Source organism: Globicephala melas, chromosome 8 (assembly GCF_963455315.2).
Source record: "Globicephala melas chromosome 8, mGloMel1.2, whole genome shotgun sequence".
NCBI classification, from domain to species: Eukaryota; Metazoa; Chordata; class Mammalia; order Artiodactyla; family Delphinidae; genus Globicephala; species Globicephala melas.
This window is the reverse complement of record NC_083321.1, coordinates 98,497,252-98,518,456: the sequence shown is the minus strand read 5'-3', so window position 1 is coordinate 98,518,456 and position 21,205 is coordinate 98,497,252. Positions and strand designations below refer to the sequence as shown.

The following is a 21,205-nucleotide window of genomic DNA, read 5'->3' as shown; positions in this document are numbered from 1 at the left end:
ATTCGGTCAACCTGAGAAAAGGCTCTACCGGGGGAGGGGTATCCCCACCACAAGACTCCCCTCCCTCTGCTCACCTCACCCCTGCAGCTCTCCCTCGCTCCCTGCTCCGGACCCTGACCGCGTAGAGCCTAATTCCTACACTGGTCCTCGTGTGTCTTCTCTGTCCCGCACGCACACTTCCCAGACCAACCACGGCTGCCACCACGTCCGCCTGGGGTGGCAGGCCGCCCTCCCCGCCACAAGTCAGTCCTTGTTAACTGCTGTGCTGTCGGTCGGTGACGATGGTCACGGCTGGGGAGAGGATGGGACCTCAGTCTGTGGCTGATGGGTTCAGGCACCGCCTCACCCAAGCTCTTCGTGGGGAAAGAAAACCTGGACCCTGCCAGTCACCTCCCTCTTCAGCTCCTTAGCAAAGGGGCTGAGGTGCACTCTGGGCTCACGCTCAGCTCTTGGTCTCTTCCTGATGCCTCGTTCTGCCCCTCCACAATCCCACTGGGAGTTCCAGCCTGGTTCCGTGCACCCGCTCCCCGCCTCCGACGTGAGCTCTCCCGCCTCCGACTTCATCCGAGCATCCCAACTGCTCGTGTGGTTCTGAAGGTCAGGTTAGGTTTGTGGATAATCTGGACACAAATAATCAGGATAATCTGTGTTTCTTATCTCCCTTCCCAGACTAGACGCTGCCTGGGGGTGGGAACCTGGTCTTCATACTCCTTTCTTAAGGAAGACCTACCATTTAGAGTTTTTAAAAATCCTCACCATTGGCTACTCCCCTCAACCCATCACCTGACCAAAAGAGGTGCTCCGTTAAGTGCTGACTTCCGTGCTGTAGACCATAGATAAGTATTGCTCTGCTCACTGAGGGCCTTGCTAGGCACAGGGGTAAGAGTGTAAGGAAGCTTAGGGCTTGACCTTAGGATGGAAAAGTGCGTAAACACTGTGGGCAGAGGCAGAGACATGGAATAACTGGATGCCCTGTCCCGCCGCATCTGCCCTCTCCCCAGCCAGAGGCATGAGGGGCTCAGGAGGGGCTGACGGAGGTCATCTCCAAACCCCGTCCCCAAAAGGCCTGCACCTGCCGAGCCCCCCGAACCCACAGGGGACTCCTGGGGGCCTCCTCGGGGCAGGCAGAGCTCCTCCTGCCCTGCCCACAGCCAGCAGCTGGTGGTTTAAAATCCTCAGAGCTAAGATGAGTTTTTAGCCTGAAGGTCACAGACTGTAGGATTAGCCCTGTAGCCACTCGCTCATCCCTCAGTAACCAGAACAGCTGTTGAACCCTGCTCCTCCCCAAAACCCTTACAGAGGCTTGAGACTATGATTAAGTCACCCCCCAGCTCTCTCTTCTTCAGGCTGTAGCCACCCCCTTCCCGCGTGGGTATCATTTCCTGAGCCCCGCTACTGTTGTAAAACACCTATTATTCACCCTCCATTCCCTCCAAGTTCTCCTCAGGCCTCTGAAATCCTGGGGTCCTGGGCAGACTCTGGCACGGGCTCCCTGACCTGGTTGCATCTGTGCAGGGCCTGAGCAGGGACAGCTCTCAACGTCCACGACCTCCCGGGGCTGGTGCCACGCCCTGTGAGAGAAGACTTCTCCTCTGGTCACCAGCCAGGATCCTAAGAACACCACGAGCCCCAGGCTGGATGGCGGGTGGAAGCATTAAGGGGCGCTCAGGCTGAGCAGCTCTCAGCGGGCAAGCGGAGGGAAGGAGCGGGCCAGGGCGAGCTCCTGGGGTCGCTCTACTGCACCAGGGAACTCGTGTAAGGGAATTCGTGACCCTCAATCAGCTCACCTGGGGAATCAGGAATCGCCCACCAGAGCAGGTACAAGGGGGTATCAGGACCTGCAGCCCCACCAGATCACAGTGGGGGGGGGCGGGGGGGGCTCCCTTCCCCAAAGGAATGAGACTAAGCCCTGGCAGGACTCTGCTTCTAGATGGTTCCAGGAAAGTAGGGAACAGATGCCCAGCCGAGGCAGTGTTTGGGGCGCAGGCAGAGACACGGGGGTGGGGGGCGGGTCTGGTCTCCGACTCCGGGTGCAGTGGGAATGGTCCGCTCAGTGACCTCAGCCAGCCTGCCAGGGGCAGTGGGGCCGGCCCTTCTGGGAAAGGGGCCAAGCGAGACGCATGGGCCAAGATGGGCGAGGGAAGAGGGAGGGGTGCGGAGCACTACAGACAGTCCAACACCGGAGGGGAGACCGAAGACAGAGACAAAAGATGGCTTACTTTTGAGAGGCGCTTGTGAGACTAAGACCATGCATGCAAAGAAGGTATTTGGGAGATGGGGGGGGGGGGGAAGAAGAGGAAGAACAAGAAATCAAACGACAAATTCAGGTGGGAAGCCAGCTCCCGAGCCTCCCGGGGTCCCCTCCCCTTCCCAGGGCCTGTGAGTCCAGCAGGTAAGAGAAGCTCTTAAAGGAGCATCTAGGCAAAGACATCTCCTGCTTCCCAAAGGACTAAGGGGGTGGGAGAGAAGAAGGCCTCTGGGAACCATAAGTAGCCAGGTACCCAGGGCTTATCTTATGCCCCTCCTTAGGCAAAGGCCCGGGGCTCAGGTGGCAACTCTGACACACTTGGGAGGGATGGAGAGCCCTGTCACCGTCCTCTTGGCCAGATGAGTACCAAGTAGGTTATTACCAAAGGTCAGGCAGGGTGATGGCCAGGGCGGAGGTTAAAACGGCATTCCGCAACCTTCCCTGAGGACTCCCTTCCTGGCACTACAGTTGTCCCAAATAAAGTTCCCTTCTACCCCAAATTTGGAAAAGGTAGCAGGGCTAAACAGATGACCCCTCCTGACCCCCAGAGCACCTCTCCACCAAGTCTCAAGGCCCGTGAGGCTCCCTAGCCCCTAAAGAGAGATAACGGTCATTGCGGAGTCATTTTTCCAGCTCCCGGGGCCCTCTCGGAGTGCTTAGCTGAGACGATACAATTTAACTAGGGTCTCTCTCCCCTGCCGGCCCCGCCTCGCCTCACTGAATCAAGGCTATCTCTGGGACACTAGGGGCCGGTCAATCACGTCAGGTCCCTGGATGATGGGGTTCTCTGCTTCATTGTCCCCCCAATGCCAGCTTCCCTGCAGCCAGCCAATGAGCAAGGACAGAGTCCCCGGTGGGGTCTGGCTCACCTTGGAGTTCTTGCCACTGCTGCGGCCGGACTGCGAGGGGCAGCTGCGCTGCACGCCCTGCTCCGGCGTGGACGGGGACTTGTCCGAGGAGTGGTCTGAGCCCTTCTCCACCATGCTGTCTCCGTCCGGGTTCTGAGGGGGTGGCGAGCGAGACCGCTTCCGGAGGATGGGGGAGCAGGCCGGCGTGCTGCGGTTGGAGTTACTGGCAGTGCTGCAGGGGCAGACAGGGAGAGGGGGTGGGGTGGAGAGGGAGGGGGAGGAAAGACAAGCAGTCAGTGACTGAAGGCCAAAGACGGGTCCCAACGAGCCAGCTCAGGGAGCCAGGGTTCGGGGCTGGGGAGAAATAGGGAGCAAAGGGCCCAGCTATGGACTTGCTGCACCATAATACTGCTGCTGGCCAGGAGGGGGCGGTGGTGTCCACGTGAAATGGAAATAGCAATAGGAAGGGGTAAGTAGGGCAATTAGACATGGAGAGATTCGTTCACCCAGCCATCCATCCGACCATCTGTCTGTCCATCCATCCATCAGATACTGTCAGGACACCCCCGCCCCCCCCATTATATGCCAAGAACTGTCTAGGGAACACGGAATTTAAGATCTGAAAGGCTCATCAGAGGTGATATCAGTACTATCAGCTCATTTTATACATGCTGCAAAATCCAATTTCTGCATTTGGTTTTGGAGATATTTGCCCATAAAAATAACAAAAATAATCCCACTTTCCAAAGCATTCACAACATATTATTTCACTGGGTCCTTAAATCATTCCATCAAGGTAGTAATGACGAGTGCCATAAGACCAGCGCGTGGCAGAGAGAATCAAGCGTCCTCTGATCACAGAGGGCTTGGAATTCACTTGCAAAAGGTACCTCGTACATCCCACCGTACCAAATCCCCTCACGTCAAGGCTTATAAAACTGTGTAAATATTTAGCTTGTGTTCTTAATGGACTAGAGGAGATGAAGAAAGGAAGAGGAGAGGAAAATTAAGTGCAGTTAAGTTCTAACAGGTGTTTGCTTTGCTCTGAGAGAATGGAGGAAGGAAAGAGACGGGGGAAGGAAAGGTTATGGAGGAAAGAGACGGGAAACAGGAAGGAAAGCCCACGTGAGACTGGAAAGCCAAAGCAGCATGCGGGGAGGGGGTGAAAAGCCCAAGGCCTGGCACAGGGCAGTCAGGGCAGGCTTGGGGCTCTGGGCACAGCCGGATGGATGCGAGGCTGTCAGGGCCCCAGGAAGCACCCTGGGAAGCTGCATCCCCACCTTCCCTCAGCGAGTGGAGTGTAGGGCAGGGAACACTACCATTTGCATGAAGATCCAGCTGCAACCTCAGATGTCCCACTGGACCCATCTGCAATGAAAACCACGCCCCTTTCAGCAGAAGCTTCCACCTGGGGATCCTTGGCAGAGAGAAAAGGAAGGAAGCCCAAAGGCCCAAACCAGCAAGTGCGGGAGGAGGGCAGCAGTGGGGCGAGGGCAGGGCTCTGACTTTTGGAAGGAAACGGATGGAGAGAAGAAACAAAAGGAGACCAGAGTAAAGGAAGCCAAATGTGACCAGAGGGCGTATGGGGACACTAAGGCCGAATGTTTTGCTTCATCCCCAAACAGAATTTGAATTTGGAAACTCAGTTATAATACCAACTGTGATTCAGAAAGCGGCTCTTCAAGTTCTCACCCCACCGCCAACATCCTCATCGTCTCCAACTTCTGAACTCACCTACTACCATCTCCAGCCAAACCCTGGACAAAGGAAACTACGTTCTTCTCCCTCGGTTGGAAGAGCTGGGCCTTCGAAGAGCAGCAAGTGGCTCCTGGGACCCGTCCGGGGGTGGGGGCTGGGGGCCTCGGGATGGGCCGAGGAACAGAATCAGGCGCTCACCTCTCTGGGGGCAGCCCCGCCCCCTCTCTCGGGCCAATCGCAACCCACGGCCAAACACTCCAGGGCTGAAGCCGTCTCCTGGCACTGCCTCACTGGAAGGACAGCCAGGACCTCTGCCCCTCACCTCAACTAGTTTGCTCCGAGAAGCGAGAGCAAGGGTGTGGATGACACCAAGTACACGCCTGTCTCGGACACGCGGACGCACAGCTGGGCTCCTGTCTTTTCCCGAGATAAGGGACATCCTCACACATGGTGATTCCAGACCCAGGAATAGAAAGGAGCTCCCTTTATCCTTCCTCAAACTCTGAATCCCTGAGAAAACTGCCTGTTGAGGAAAGATTCGAGCAAAGGGTAGGCAAAAAATTCCAACCGGGAGGAAACTCACCGCAACCATCCAAAACCGCGTGAATCTGGGCGCTCGTGGTCGACGTGTCTAGGAGATGTTCTCCCCGCCTAGTGACCCCACATCAGCTGACCCTCCATGTGCCACCCGACGGGCACCAAAAACTCTGCTTTCAACACTTCAGTCAACAGACAACTTATACTACCACGTGCCATTTTCCTCTCTGTGCTTATAAGGCTGTAGATTTGTGTTGCTTTTGAAAATCTCTCCCCTTCTCCCTGATGACGCACACCTCTCTCTTCCATTCCTCTTGCTGTCTCAGCAGCTGGCTCCTCCCTTGTCCCTCCACCTGAAATTTAGTCCTTCCCCAAAGGTGGGCCCTTCACCACCTGAGCCATTTCCTGTTTTCCATGACTTCAACTATGCCTGGAAGCAGAGGACTCCTCTACCTGCTTCTGGTCCTGTTAGCTTCAGCCCAGCAACCTGTTGCCACCGTGACATTTCCTCCAAACATGTCTCACGAGCACCTCAGATGCTCCAAACTGAGTTTGCCGTCTTTCCTCCCAAGCCGCCTCCCACTACTGCCCAATCTCCGTGGCATCCTCATTTCCTAGTCTCTCAAGCTGCAAGCCCATCTCTTGCATCTCACCCCACAAAAAGTGAGCCACTGAATCCCATCAATTCCATTTCCCTAAAGCTCCCATAACCCATCCTTCCCTTCCACCCCCAGGGCTCAGGTTCAAGCTCTCAAAGCCTCTGGCCTAGACTTTTCTAATAACCTTCTAAGTAGTTTTCTCCTCTCCTTTCCTCTTTCATGCCCATTCACACCTTTGTCCTTGAATCTTTCTAAATAAAAGCCTGATACTATCTTTCTGCCCCCTACTAGCGTTCCTATTAAAGTCTAAAATCCTCAGAATAGAATTCAAAGCTCTCTACTGAAAATAATTTGACACTTCCCTAGATCTCAATACTTTCTCCTTGTACTCGCCCAAAGGGTGCCCATCTTCTCCTCCTACTTATCTTCCCCTGGTTTTCTTAATACACATTCTTCTTCCCCTGCCCCCTCCCTTCCCAACGGCTCACCACTTGTGCGTGAAGCGCTCTCTCCCTTCATATGTACCCAGTGGAGTCCTGTTCATCCTTTAAGACCCATTTCAAACCCCACCTTCTCCAAAAAGCTTCTGTAAACCTCCACCACTGAACTGACCAAAGCATTTAACACTTTGGTGTTTAACACTTCACTGGTGTTAAAGTGAAGACCTTCACGCTCCTGGGCGCACACCTCTGAGCCTCCTCCCTGCTCAACGGGACGCTCTGTAAGTAGTATGAGCTCAGCTAACGCCCGAAGCGAGTCTCATTCTAGTGCACACCCACGGCTTTCACAACCCCCAGGATCACGACAGCTCCCAAATCTGCACCTCCAACCTGCTAATATTAATACAAACAGCTAAAAGTTTAGCAGTGCTTATGAATTCCTGGCACAGTGGCAAGCATTTATTAAGGCATTCTCTCATCTAATCTTCCCAACCAACCTGTGAAGTATTAATGGATATTACCAGTCCTGTTTTTCAGGTGCTAAATTGAACGACTGACAGATTAAGTAGTTTGCCCAGAGTCACACACATGGGTAAGTGGCTGGAGAGGCCTAATCAAACGTAGGCCTATCTGATTATAGAGCTTGTTCCCAGAACCAAGCGCTCAGTAATGTCTGTTTGCTGGGTGACGAGACAGGAGGATAGAGGAACAGGATTGATGGGGAGCTGAACGGATGGAAAGAAAGAAGGAATCAACTTTCGGCCTCTAGCCTTCAATCCATTCTCTATTTCACTGTCAAAATGAACTTTCCACAAAAAGTAAATGGGTCATTTTTGGCCCTCCTCTGCCCCTGGTTAAAGCTCTCTATGCTCTTCTGTCTCCCTGGAATAAAATCTGAACTCCAAACTATGATACAGAAGTTCCCCAACTGTCAACTCCAAGCTGCCTTTGAAAGCTCCGGCTTGGCTACGTCTCCCAGGACACACTCGGACTCCGCCATCAATCAAGGCCTATTCACGGATCCCCGGCCACGCTCCGTCACTCCTCCACGTTTCATCAGTCTTTCCCACCCAACACATACACTCAAGAGTAAGCCCAAGTATTGCCCTCACGCCCCACCCCATGCTCCACCTCCCCTCTGATCCTTCGCTAAACAAGAAGAAATGTGAGGAGCTAGTACAGTCCTAACTCGGCAGAATCACACTAGACTCGTTCGATTCCTAAAACTCTTACTTTTACTAAGCTTTCTTATTTATTATTTTTTCCTTTGGCCACGCTGTGCGGCTTGTGGGATCTTAGTTCCCTGACCAGGGATGGAACCCGGCCCGCGGCAGTAAAAGTGCCAAGTACTAACCACTGGACCGCCAGGGAATTCCCCCTAAAACTCTTTTAAAAGGCACTCCATCATCCTACAGATTCGGATGTCCTGCTGAGCAAATAAAACCAATTCTTATGAATCTCATGACCTGTAACACTGTTTTTTCAGCAAACTCTACAATGTGTGCCATTAATCTGATCCTGCCACCCTTATTAACAATAGTATTACATTATATTTCAAAAGCCTTGGATTTTAAAGCTAAAAATGACCTTAGGTTTGCTGGAGAAAGAAGGGAAGACATGGATTTTGGAAGGGCTATTGGAGTAAGACCGCCCCCACTTCAGATTTCAGAATTAACACAGCCAACTCTTAACTTCACATATAAGAAACCTGAGAAATAGAGGTTAAAGGTTAAGTGCCTGGCCAAGGGGATAGGACTGCACATCTGGATCTTCTGTTCCACAAACATCTACTGAGCACCTGGCATAATACTAGGCGTTCAAGTTCATACTGATGAGTCAAAAGTATCCTTGTGCTCAGGACATTATCATCCGGAAGAGCTAGACACGTATTCCTCTCATTTTAATATAAGCAACAAGTGGTGTGACAGGAGAGAGGAAAGGAATCTCAGTCAGAGGCCAGGAAAGGCTTCCTCGAAGATACGGCCCTTGAGACTTAAGCTGGGTCCTGAAAAATGTGTCAGAGTGAGCCAGGTGAAGGGCGTGGTAGTAGGAGGGAAGAGACAGTTCCTGAAAAAAAAAAAAGACAACCCACAAAAACCAAAACAACAGCATGAACAAAGGTATGAAGGCCTAAAACAGCATGGAGTACACAGAGCAGTACAAGGAACTGTGTGTTTTTGAAACATAACATACTTGAGCGAATGCTTAAGAGATTCTTGTCCTCATCAACTCTCCCCAGTAACAGGTCAGCTGAAACGCCCCCAACCACCTTCAACCCACTGCAAGGGGCCCAGAGGTCATTCACTCACTTCCCGTCTCTCCTATTTTATTTTATTACTATTATTTTTTTTGATACGGACCTTTTTTTTTTTTTATAGATTTGTTTTTCGCTGCGTTGGGTCTTCGTTGCTGCGCACGGGCTTTCTCTAGTTGCGGCGAGCGTGGGCTACTCTTCACTGTGGTGCACGGGCTTCTCATTGCAGTGGCTTCTCTTGTTGCAGAGCAGGGGCTCGAGGCGCGGGCTTCAGTAGTTGTGGCACGAGGGCTCAGTAGTTGTGGCTCGCAGGCTCTAGAGCACAGGCTCAGTAGTTGTGGCGCACGGGCTTAGTTGCTCTGCGGCATGTGGGATCTTCCCGGACCAGGGCTGGAACCCGTGTCCCCTGCATCGGCAGGCAGATTCTTAACCACTGCGCCACCAGGGAAGTCCAATAAGGACCATTTTTAAAGTCTTTATTGAATTTGTTACAATGTTGCTTCTGTTTTATGTTTTTTGGTTTTTATGGCCACGAGGCACGTATGATCTTAGCTTCCCGACCAGGGATCAAACCCGCACCCCCTGCAGTGGAAGGCGAAGTCTTAACCACTGGACCGCCAGGGAAGTCCTCCATCTCTCCTATTTTAAAACCTCCATTAAAGACTATGTCACTCCTCCCCTGGTTACTTTGCTAACAAACAGTGCTTCCTTAAGTCTGGCCACAGTATCTCATGCTACAGTTTCATCCTGCTTCCCACAGTTAGGTCTGGCTGATGTCCCTGAGAAACAGGGGCACATGGAAAGAGGACCAAGGCTCTTGGGCTTTCTGTGGCGACCCTCCTGGCCGCATCTCCCACCCCCACTCGAGACGTGGGAGCCACGGCCCCGGTCTGCTTGGCCTTCTGTTCCCATCCTTCTGCCTGTGTAGTCCTGCAAGCCAGCCCCTGATCAGCCACCCACAGAGTTTCAGACCCCCGAGCAGAGCTGGATAGTCAGCTGGTGTCCCAGTGCTCTTCATTTTTTTTTTTAAATAAATTTTATTTATTTATTTTTGTTTCTGTGTCGGGTCTTTGTTGCTGCATGCAGGCATTCTCTAGTTGTGGCGAGCGGGGGCTACTCTTCATTGCCATGCACGGGCTTCTCATTGCGGTGGCTTCTCTTGCTGTGGAGCACGGGCTCTAGGCGCATGGGCTTCAGTAGTTGTGGCACGTGGGGCTCAGTAGTTGTGGCTTGCGGGCTCTAGGCACGCGGACTCAGTAGCTGTGGCTTGCGGGCTTAGTTGCTCCGTGGCATGTGGGATCTTCCCGGACCGGGGCATGAACCCGTGTCCCCTGCACTGGCAGGCGGATTCTTAACCACTGTGCCACCAGGGAAGCCCTCCAGTGCTCCTCATTTAAGTTAACGTGTTTGCTTGCAGCAAAGTTAACTGCTTCTGCCCCAGGGATTGCAAGATATGTACCTGTCGCTCCACCCCCAGAGGCTCCTTTCTGGCTCTCAGGCCACTGTGGGTTCCGGCCCTGGCTCATTCCCAATCAGACCCCCTCCTTCCCACCCCTGGACACTTCATGTTCACTCTATGGTTCGCCCTGAGCCCAGCTCTGCCATGGCCTGGATGATCAAACGTACGGCTGTCACAACTTCAGGGCCCCATACTGGTAATTTTTTAAAGACTGCCTAATACATTCCAGCGCACCCCACCCCAATAGAAAGAGCATTTAATTAGAAATGTAGAAAGCCAGTTTCAAATGAAACGTTTGTTTGCTGAAGGCCTGCTTGGGCCCTGCAGGGTCAGGATTAATTGCTAGTGTGCAGTGTAAGCAGGCTCAGCGTTGAGTCCCAGCTTTGCCACTTGCTGTGTGACCCCGGCCTCTAAGCCTTATTTTTCTCATCAGACAAATGAGAGATAATAATACCTACCTCAGAGGATTGTTGTGTTAAGTGAAATAACGTAAGTGAAATCTTCAGTGCGGTGCCCGATACATAATGAATGATCAATAACTATTTCTGAGCTGCTCTTATTAAGAAGGTTTTTGTTCCTCTCTGTAAAAAGTGGAATAATTATCCTTGCCCTTCTTCCTCAGAGGGTTATATGGACATGCTTTGAATGCTCCCAAACATTACTTCCCATAGGAGGGACCAAATCTACATGGGGTGCTCTCTTGAAGCGCAAAATCCCAGCTCCACCCCCACTCAATAAAGGACAATCTCCAGGGGATGGTCTTACGAATCCGCATTTTAAACAAGCACCATAGCTCATTCTGATGCACCCCAAAATTTAAGAACCAGTGTTCCCAAGGACTAAACCATATAAGGATCAAGGGATCAGTGACCGTATCTGCCCCAGATGACAGAAACCTGCTTATAACTCTCTTGAGCGCATCAGCTATTCAGTGTCCGCCGGGTGGGTGGACTCGCTGTAACAGAAAGTCAGTTAAGCTTGTCAGAGGAAGCGCCAATGGAAGAGACCCCCGGGTTGCTGGGGAGGGGGCTTGAAGGTGTGGTTCTCAATGTAATACTACGACTCAGCACACCTTCTTTTGGTGCAGGAGCCTGACAATTATCATTAGATCCCCGCCCACAGCCATATTACAAACACCGCTCCCCTCCCTGCCTTTAGTAGCATCTAGTTAAAGCGGATTCCAGTATCGAGCGCTTCCTAATTCCTAACAGCTGACTATTCTGTTATCTAGCTATGCCCGCCCCCATCCCCATGCCAATTCTGAAGTTTCATCAGTAATCCTCCTCAGCTCTTTATAATAGCACTGCAAATATCCATGCAAATTAGCCAGCTCCACTTTGAATTTTCCCATAGCACATGTTCCGGTGTCTGAGATAGGATGGCCATAGGTGTATTTGCATAATAGTTGCATGAAATTTACATGCTTCCTGCAAATGCCTCCATTAGATCTGTCCACCTAAACTGGTTCCAAATTCAGAGTTGACGAGGATTCCCTGAAGATGGTTGTTTTTCAATCCCTTTCTGTATTCCTGCTTGTCACTTAGTGTCTCTGTACCCATAAATCCACAGCACGGTAGATGGGAAGGGCAGACCCAACCAGAACTTTGCAGAGGAGGAAAAATAGCCCAGATCACAAATCCCAGCTGGGCCCCAAATTCCCCTTGGGCCCTCCTCCTTGGAGAGCAAAATACCAAGTCATTTAGAAAAAAAATTTCCCAGGCCTGCTTCAGTTCTTGTTATGATGTCCCGGAGCTCCAGGTCTTGGCCCCCTTTACCCATGAAAATAAAACCACAGTCTCAGGTCCCCAAGGGATGATTGTTGCAGAGAAAGAGTCAGAGTCCTCTTACTGTTATGGATGGAAGCACAGGCCCAGGGAGATGATGTGACTGTCCACCAAGGGGTTAACAGGCAGCTGGACAGAGTGCTCAGCAGTGTAAGTCTCAGGAGCTTTTTTCCCACATGCTTTTTAGGATACTGGATGGGGTGGGGTTTTGAAAGGATGGAAAAATGTACTATTGTTCCTCCTAAGAGGAGCTCCTGGTGACCATGTATAGAACTCACTCTTTGAGAGCCTATCACTTAGAATCTAAACCTGGCAACCACTCTGCCATTGGGTCCAATTCCTTCTCTTAGGGAGAAAAAGCCAACTGTGCTTTTTCTGTCAAACTGTGATTACCTGGTTGAAGAAAGGGGCCAGACAGCTTCTGAAGAGATGCCTTTTTGTTGTTGCTGGGGTTTTTTGTTGGTTTGTTTATGGCATAGAGGTTCTCTTCCCAACTTATGCTAAAGCAGGTCTCTCTCAGCCTGGTCCCAGAATGCCACACTTTGGTCTGGATGTAGCATCGTGTTGCCTTTCAGCAAAGGGCAGGGAAGGAGAGGAATCCTGGGATAATGCCTTTCTTTCCTAACACAGTTCATACAGGACAACTGCAGAGCCTGACACTGAGCAGGCCTCCCTCCACTGCTGAAAGAGCAAGATGTAGACAGAGATGAACATCTCGCTCCCGCTCTTCTGTTCTAGTAACTTGCTGAAATGCCCCAGCGGCTTTCCAAGTTGGGCCTTTGGGTGAAATATACACAGTGTTCAGGGAAAGGTTCTGTCTGAAATTTGGAACCAAGAAGGTGGAACTAGACTGTCGCCAGGTCAGACCATGGGCAGAGACACCTTACAAATGGAAGCCTGACAATTCTCCAGACTCACTATCTGGCCACTGGTCATCCAAACATTGGTTCACAGGGTCCACATGGCCCAGGCCCCACCCTCTCTCTGCACTGTGCCCCTCATTGGTCTCCATCTCTGTAGATAATTCAGGGCACTTCTTATGGCCAGTAATTTCCACGGGCCCATTCTTCCTTCCCTGTCTTGTTCAAGTACCTATGGAAAGCTAATTTTTTTAAATCTTACAAAGGGAATGAAAGGTGGCAGAGCCCATCCAAAACATCTGCAGCCAGCTTCTAGGTACACCTTCTAGGTACATTCTAGATACATTCTCATTAGGGAGCTACTTACATACTAGGTACATTCTAGATACATTCTCATTCTAGATACATTCTCATTCCCGGAAGGAATTACTTGTGGGGAAAGTCTTAGCAGTGACTTCAGTTGTTGATGAACTTATTAACTGAGCAATTCATGAAAGGGCAAGGTACATGGAAAGCGTCTGGCCAAGGAGAAAGGCAGAAGAACATCAGTTACCCTACTACTGGTGTTCTTGGTCCAGAGAGGTGATGGGTGAAGACAGGGCTGGAGAACGGGCAAAGGTTGTCTGCCTTTCCAACACAAGCCAAGGAGAGATCGTTCATCACAACGGCTGCAGCCTCCATGCACCCTACTCCCCCACTCCCTGGCTTTCCTACAGCTTCTGTTCAGCCCAGAGTTTGGAATTCAATCCAGGAACAGGCATGACAAACACTATTTTTCATTTCCATGGAGACCAGGGCCCGCAATAGAACCAAGACTCCATGCCTGAAATGCCAAAACAGCCTGACCCACTTTTCCTCCTTCCTACAAATACAAAATAAGTTTGTTTGGGTCCTGCCAGAGCTGAGGGAGAAGCCAGGGCTCCAGTTATCTCTATGGACATTTCGAAGAGGAACAAATGATGATAACCTTTGAAAACTCTGATGACGCTACAGAACCAGGGTCAGAAGTCAGAGGCAGACATGAATTGTTCCGCACAAAGGTTCACAGGCCGCACCCAATCCATCCTGTGTCCTTGTCCTAACCTTCTGGAGGGATGGACTTAATGACCAGCAATCCAGTGCCTGGGATCCAAACTCAGGGATCTGTTTCCTCAACTTTCTCTTGTACCACTTCCTCCCTCACTCTATTCTGGCCTCCTTGGACCTTTCTGTTCCTCCAACACACCAAGTTCACCCCTGCCACAGAACTCTCACTCTAGAGTTTTGAATTTTGATTCCTTTTCAACTTTTAGATCAAAGTTCAAATGTCACCTCCCCCAAGCAGCCTGTCTCAAAGGGCTACTGCATCTAACGCAGCCTCCCTGTCTCCAGGCCATCACGATCACGTCGTGCCATTTCCCACCTTCACGGCACTTATCCGGAGCTGAAGCAGTCTTATTTTTTGTTGTTGAGTTGCTTACACTAGATTGAACACTCCATGGGGGCCGGGGCCTTGTCTACTGTGTGGTTCCCCAGTGCCTCTAGCTCAATGCCTGGGGATCACACATATGTACTGCATGAATAAAGGAAGGCACTCATTTTAAAGCCCCTGTTCAGCCACTCTGTTAGATATTGCTTTCTTAAGCCTGCCCCAAGTCTGCCTTCTTATAACAGCCCAATGGTTCTTGTTCTGACTTCTGTATCCATGAAAACTAAAATTTGACATCACTTCCAGACTTTGCTGGCCTGATCACTTTGTCTAGACGTAAGTGTACATATTTGAGTTTAAATACTGAGCTGTTTTGTGCCCTTGAGAAAAGTCACTTTATCTTTCTGTATACCTGTGTTCCTTGCCTACTGGAGGCTCACAACCTAGCTTACTAGGGTGACTGGAAGAAGCTAAAAACAAACAAACAAAAAACCCCAACTAATTAGACAGTGCATCCCCAAAGTAAAGGGCTTCCTACAATCTGCTCGTGGTGGGAAAAAGGGGGTTAGAAGTAGGAAGTCAGTTTCCAGCTAAGGAACTGCATCCTGTTTCTAAATTCTGTCCTGTCCACGAGGCAAAGACAAGGGATGAGAATACAAATTGCTGGTATTCACATCTTCAGCTAGTCCCCACTTCCACAGGGCTAGGAGGATAAAGACTTAACATGAAGCTGAAGATGCTGAAATTAAACACAGGAACTTACTGGTGGTGAACAACTTCCTTTCTCCGAGTTTGTTCACAACAGGATAAACACCTAACATTTGGGAAACAGTCCTGCCGGATTCACAGGCAGTGTTGACTGAACTGCTCTCTGACAGTCTGCAGTCTGGAAGGGGACTTAGTGGTCATGTAATCTCACCTCCCACTGGACACAGGAATTTCCTCTTTGAGGCCCTGTCAACAGCCACGTCCCCCCACCCCCACTTCAGGCTTCCTAGGAGAGAGCACCCATTAGGTGGCCGCACATGTGTTGGAACAGCTCCAGAGGGACTTAATTTTAAGCGCCATCGTCCTTACTTCTCCACGATTCTCCGTGCTCATTCTCCACCCAGCTCTCTCTGAGCTACACAGTTAAGCTGACCCTGTGGATTGGATGTCATTAAACAAGCATCTACTGAACACCTAGCATGTGTCTCCTACTGTGTGATACGTATTCATCCTGAGGGCCCCACAGGGCAGCGACTGTGTCGTGGTTCTTTGTAGATACGCAAGGGTTACATCCACAATACTAAACATGCTGGGCACACAATAGGGTCTTCATGCTTTTACACTTTTACACTACCAATCTCAGTCAAATCTAAGTACAATCTACCCAAAGTATTTCAGAAGCCTCAACACTCAGGAGAACGGGACCTTGTGAACGTGGAAAGGTGCCAAGCCATTCCAGGCAGCCCCTTCCTTGAAGGAGATTTCCAATCCATTGGGGGGCCACAAATCACCAGAACAAGGCAGGGAGGAGTTCAACTGAATAGAACGTCCAGCTGCTTCTAAGTTTGCTCCACAAGGACCCCCTCCCCCATCCCACGCAAGAGAAATGTTGCTACTAGAACTGAAAGGAACTCGTGCAGGATCCATCCGTCCGTCCAACCATCCAACCATCTGACAAACACCTGAAGAGAACATGCTCCAGATAACGCTCTAGGCATTAGGGAAACAGGCTCTACCTCTAAGGAACCCGCCGTCTATGAGAGAGACAGACATGTAATTAACCCTGCGGTTAAGACCTACTTGGATTCAGTCAAACAGTGCCCCTCATCACCTGTCAAGGGAGCTGGGCAGTCCGACTCGGCCCCTTCGCTGTGTATGATCTGGGGGCAAACCCCTCCTCCCTGAGCTTCGGCTTTCGTTATGCAAGAAGAGTGAGTGTGAATATATCTTAAGCCCCCCACAGAGACAGAGACGTGAGAGGGGGTGACAAAGAGCGTATAAGGGACACACCGCGAACTACTGAGAAGAGCGGCTTCTCCGAGACACAGGGACCCAGATCTACATCTGGCAAAGGATCCAGGAACAAGACCCAGGCTGTCTGGGCCCCTGGTTAACTCAGCATCGGCAGCTTTCCCTCTCGTCAGGGCCACGCCATCTCAGGCGCCAGAGCCCGCTGCCGTGCTGTCAGGAGAAAGTTCCCAGCCAGGCGGGCAGGCTAAGGGGTGTGCAGGGTATATACAGGTGGATGGGGATAAAGAGAAGCATTGGGTGCACCCTTCCCTCCCGTCTCTCCTCCCCAACCAAGCCGTTTGAGCCAAGGGTATGGCTCATCCCCTCCAGAACCTATGGATTCAAATCCAGTTCTGACTCACTTTCTGCCAGAGATCAAACAGAAACAGGCTGAAGAATAAACATTATGTTAAAATCATAGAAATTTTAGAACAAAGAGGTCTGTAGGAGGGGTCGGCCAATCTGCCCGGTTGCAAGCAGATACCTATGTCACCCAAGAGAGGCTGTATGCTCATTTAAAATATATTCAGAGTACAAAATTCCAGGGCTTCCACCTCTGATCCTTCTGACTGGCTTCTGCTACCATCAGCAAGTTCTTTATGATTAAAAAAGAAAAGAAAAAAAAAAAAAACCTGTTAGAATTCCTTTGGGTGGAATGAATCTAATGCCTCCAACCTATTTTTAGAAGTTTAAAATCATTTCTCCTACCTCTCCACCTAATCTTTGTTTAGCGTCTACCTCAAGTGACAGAGAGATAATTAAATGATGATGTAACTCACTTCACCTTAGGACAACTCTTCTTATTTTAAGCTCAATCTGTTTCCTGTGGCTTCCCACCAAAGGTCCTATATCTATCCACCCGCTTGGCAGGTGTAGAATAAATCTCACTCCTCTTCCACATGGCGCTTTTGACGTGGCTCTCAGGCTCCCTCAGTCTTTTCTTCTCTAGACTTGCTGGTCCCTCTGGCCATCCCTCACACAGCACGACTATGGACCCCTTGGCCACTGGGTTCGCTCTCCTCTGAACGAATTCCAGTTCATCTCAATCCCCCTTAAACTGTGGAGCCCAGAAATGGCCGTAGGACAGAAAAGAAGTGCTCTGATGACCTCAGAATAGAGCAGAACCATCACTCCATGTGCTCTGGAAATCAGAGTGCAAACACAGATTTTTGGAGTCATATTCTGAATCAGAGGAATCTGGAATTAGTCACTCTTCTCTTATGAGTCTCTGGCTACAGCCTCCAGGCTAAGGAGGGCGCGTGCCCGTGTAACGTACGTATGCATCCCTACGAGGGACACTCCCCACCCCCACCATTCCTTCCCCCAACCAGACACACCCACGTTCCAGTGGGATGAAGAAGAACCCACTCAGTCCTCAGCCCAACTCAGGTGATGCTACAATTCGGAACGTTTATATGCATATTTCCGGGCCAGATACAAAACCACAGCCCTTAAGAGATTCTGGAGATGTCACGTCCTTAGCAAATGTTTTCCCGCCTTCTAGTCCAAACATTTGCTCCTTGGACCCTTACTGCCTGACTTACAGAGATGAGGTTTCGCCTGGCTGGCCGAGAGCAACACTGTGAGGTTCTGTCTGAGGCCATTAGGAAAACTGAATCCAGCCCTGTCTCATCTGTCACCGGAATAGAAGGGTGCGTGTGTGCGAACACGTGCACAGTGAAGGCTGCTCACGCCCTTCACACTTTCCTAAGGAGGTCTCAGGTAATTATCAGGCCGCTCAAATCAGGACTAACTCATGGGTCAGCAAACTACGACCCACAGGCCAAATCCGGCCTACCACCCGTTTTTGTGTGACCCACAAGCTAAAAATGGTTCTTCCATTTTTAAACGGTTGGGGGAAAAAAAAAAAAAAAGAATGTCTTGTGACATGTGAAAATTATATGAAAGGGAAATTTCAGAGTCCATAAATAAAGTTTAATTGGGAAAACAGCCACGTGCGTTCATCCTTATACGTCTGTGGCTGCTTCCACTGTACAAAGCATTACAAGAGAGATGGCCTGGCCCACAAAGCCCAAAGTATTCACTCTCTGGCCCCTTACAGAAACAGCTAGCAAGCCCTAGTCCCACAAAATGTGTGACCTTGAAAGGTCTGTTCTGTGAGTCTGCCTCTCCTCCGTCAAGTTGGAGAGGAGGGTACCTGTGTCCCACCGACAAGGCACCTGTGCTTGACGACTCCACAGTGGAAGGAAGGGGCTGCAGGCTGCCTGCCGCCTGCAGAAGAAATTTGTAGGGCCAGGAAAGAGAGGAGGGGTTTTTTTCCAGGTAGGGTGACAGAAGCTCCCACTCCTTCATTCTCTCCCAGTGGGGTACCCAATGGGGTACGACCGTCCATGGCCTTGACACTGACACTCTCCTGCCAACGGCAGCTCCCCAAAACGTCCCTTTCTCTTCCCTTCTTCCAAAGCCAGCTCTTTCCAGCCCATCCCGAACTTCGCTAACCTATGGAGTGCTGTCCAAGGCAAAGGAGGAAAGCATGCCCACCTTAAGGCTGCCGGGAGAGGAGTGGCGGGAAGCAGAGGGGCCAGGCGGTGTCCACAGAAGCGATCTGCTAACAAGTGTCAGAGAAAGTAAAGAGGCAAAGATCCCTTTCCCCAGCCCTGGCTGGGCGCTTGGCTGAGTCCCCAGGGAGACAGAGCTTCAAGTCCTCCCCTCCCCTCCACTTACCTAAATTAAGCAAATAACTAACAATACAAGGAGGCGTGGGGGAGTAAGGCCCCCCACCCCGCCACTGGGTATCTATTTTCTGAAAACACACGGCAAATCTCTGAGCCAAATGCTGGCTAAGCCAAAGAATAAACAAATCTCTTTATTCCCCTGAGATGGGAGCTATTGACTTCCCCTCTGGTGCCCCCCTCCTGCTAGCTGGACCCATCCACCCGTCCCAGGGCTCTTCCCTGCAGGAGGAGCCGGATCTGTCTACATCTGAGAGGGCGGCTTGCCTTCTAACCCTCCAGCCCGCCTCTCCTCCCTTGCTAACCACTGCTCTGGTCACCTCTCCCCCACCAGAGGCACCCCAGAGCTAAGTCAGCGGGTGGAGAACAGGAGCACATGGCCTGTCCACACCTCCCCCAGAAGCTCCGGCCAGCTCTCCGTGACGCACCGCTAATGCAATCCTCTGCCCTCTTTTCTCCAAGTTCAGGGACCCTGAATAAGTCTTGCTGGCCAAGGGGACCCCACCAGCCTCAACCCAAGCCCTCCCTCCACCAGCCCCAGGCCCACCCCTCAGTGCTCCAAAGCTCAGCTCGGGCAGCGCTACTATGAGGGCAGTGCTACTATGACGGAGGTGAGGAAGGGGGGAGAAAAAAGCCAGGGAGGAAAAAGAATGTGGCATCTCTGCAGCATGATGTCACGCTGGCTGCTTTCAGATCCCCCAACACAGAACAGAAGCAAACAACATGGACTCCAGATTTACTGAGCTGGGAAAGGTTTGTGTTCTCAGCAGCTCCAGCCGCCTGCGCCAGCTGGAAAAAGCACACAGCCAGATAAGACAGGTCCCCCACCCGACCCCTGCATAGGCGCCCCTTCCAAAAAAATGCCTGGAGAAAACAAAGATGGACTGACATATACACACACACAAGCGTCAGCACGAGTGAGCACTAACCTGGCAGCCATTGGGAAGGTAGTGGAGAGCAGGGCAGAGCTCATTCATTCATGCACTGGGCAGTGGGGGGAGGGGGCGGGGAGCGGGGGGCCCTGAGGATGCCGGAGGGCACGCACCTCCATGACCATCCCACAGCCCTGTGGCTAACGGCGGGGGCAGGGCTCTCACAAGCTGGGGGAGCTTCCTTTCTCTGCTGTTTCGAAACGCTCTGGAATTGTTACGCGTGACTCCCCTTGAATTTCTTCCCCCCACCTCCTCTGCGGCCGGTGCCTGGTGTGGTCGTGCGGCCACGCCGAGCCCCTCTCTCCCGGCCCTCACTCCCTTTCTCTCTCTCCCTCGGACTCCCTCCCAGACAGCTGTCCCCGAGCTCCTGCACGCACGCGCATAGCGCACAGACACACTCAGACACGCACCCCTCTGGCGCGCAGACACACTCGCACACACGCACGCAGACACGCGCACGCACACCCCGCCGCCTGCCGCTTTACATAATGCAACTCTCTGGTGCACAGTCAGCTTGCCAGCTCTCAATTATTCATGCCGTCCTGGAGGACAGGGCCGCTGGGGCAAGAGCGTTATTTCCTCTCCATCCCCGAATCTGACAAAACACAGGATGATGCCCCTGAGAGATTCTGCTCCCTTCGCCGCCATCAGTTATTTCCAGGTGTTGCCTATTAGGTCAACCTGTATCAAGGAGGTGATACCAAATCAAAACACAAGTGCCTGGCTCAGAATAGAGCCTTGCACCTTTCAAAGGATGACAGCTGCTCTTACTGCCTGAGCCTCAGGAACAGAGGAAAGGAGGAAGGCGGCACTGGAGACCACAATCTTTAAAAGAAAATGGCAACGGCCTCTTCAGGGCAGCCTCCCCGACTTCCAAGGCAGCAGGCCGTGATACCTGCAGGTCAGACCCTTAACAAGTAAAACACTTACATTCATGACAAAGCACAGTTGTCTGAGTTTTCAAACTCTAAGTAGCACCTCCAAAAATTGTTTTTTTTCCCCTGTCCATTCACTGGAATGTAGCACTAGTACTGAAACAGCCCCCAAATGAATGTTCTTTCAGATGAGGCGTATTCTATTCAGCAAGGATATTAATGAATACTTTGAAAGTCATTCGCGGCTTACAAAGCACTTTCACTCACATTAATTCATTTGATTTCCACAACAATCGTATACATAGGCCTTGTGACGACAACTAACATAAGGATGCTGAGCCCTGGAAAGGTGGAGCGTCCCCACAGCTGGGAATCCAGATCACCTGACCTGAAATCCCATGACACCACAAGTATGACTGTGAGAATTTTGAGTACCACTGTCATCTTTTGAGGGGAGGAGCAGAGGAACCCCAAACCTGGGCCCAACACAACAAAAACAATGGTGACGGTTAGCTCAGTGTTTCTCGAATTTTAATCAGTTGAGGGTCTTGTTAAACCACAGCTTCTGATGT

At 51.2% G+C, this 21,205-nt stretch overlaps 1 protein-coding gene across 2 annotated transcripts in view; it reads right to left on the bottom strand.

Moving 5' to 3' along the window:
- Positions 1-21,205, bottom strand: part of GRAMD1B (GRAM domain containing 1B) — a 176,778-nt gene that overhangs the window by 43,632 nt on the left and 111,941 nt on the right. The window contains exons 3-4 of one of the 2 annotated variants that reach the window (XM_060304210.1): positions 3,118-3,328; positions 2,220-2,240 (exon numbers count right to left, since the gene is read on the bottom strand). In XM_060304210.1, the coding sequence (XP_060160193.1) occupies positions 2,220-2,240; positions 3,118-3,328 (232 nt within the window). The remainder of the gene's footprint in view (positions 1-2,219; positions 2,241-3,117; positions 3,329-21,205) is intronic. The other variant, XM_030839768.2, reaches the window with a different exon arrangement.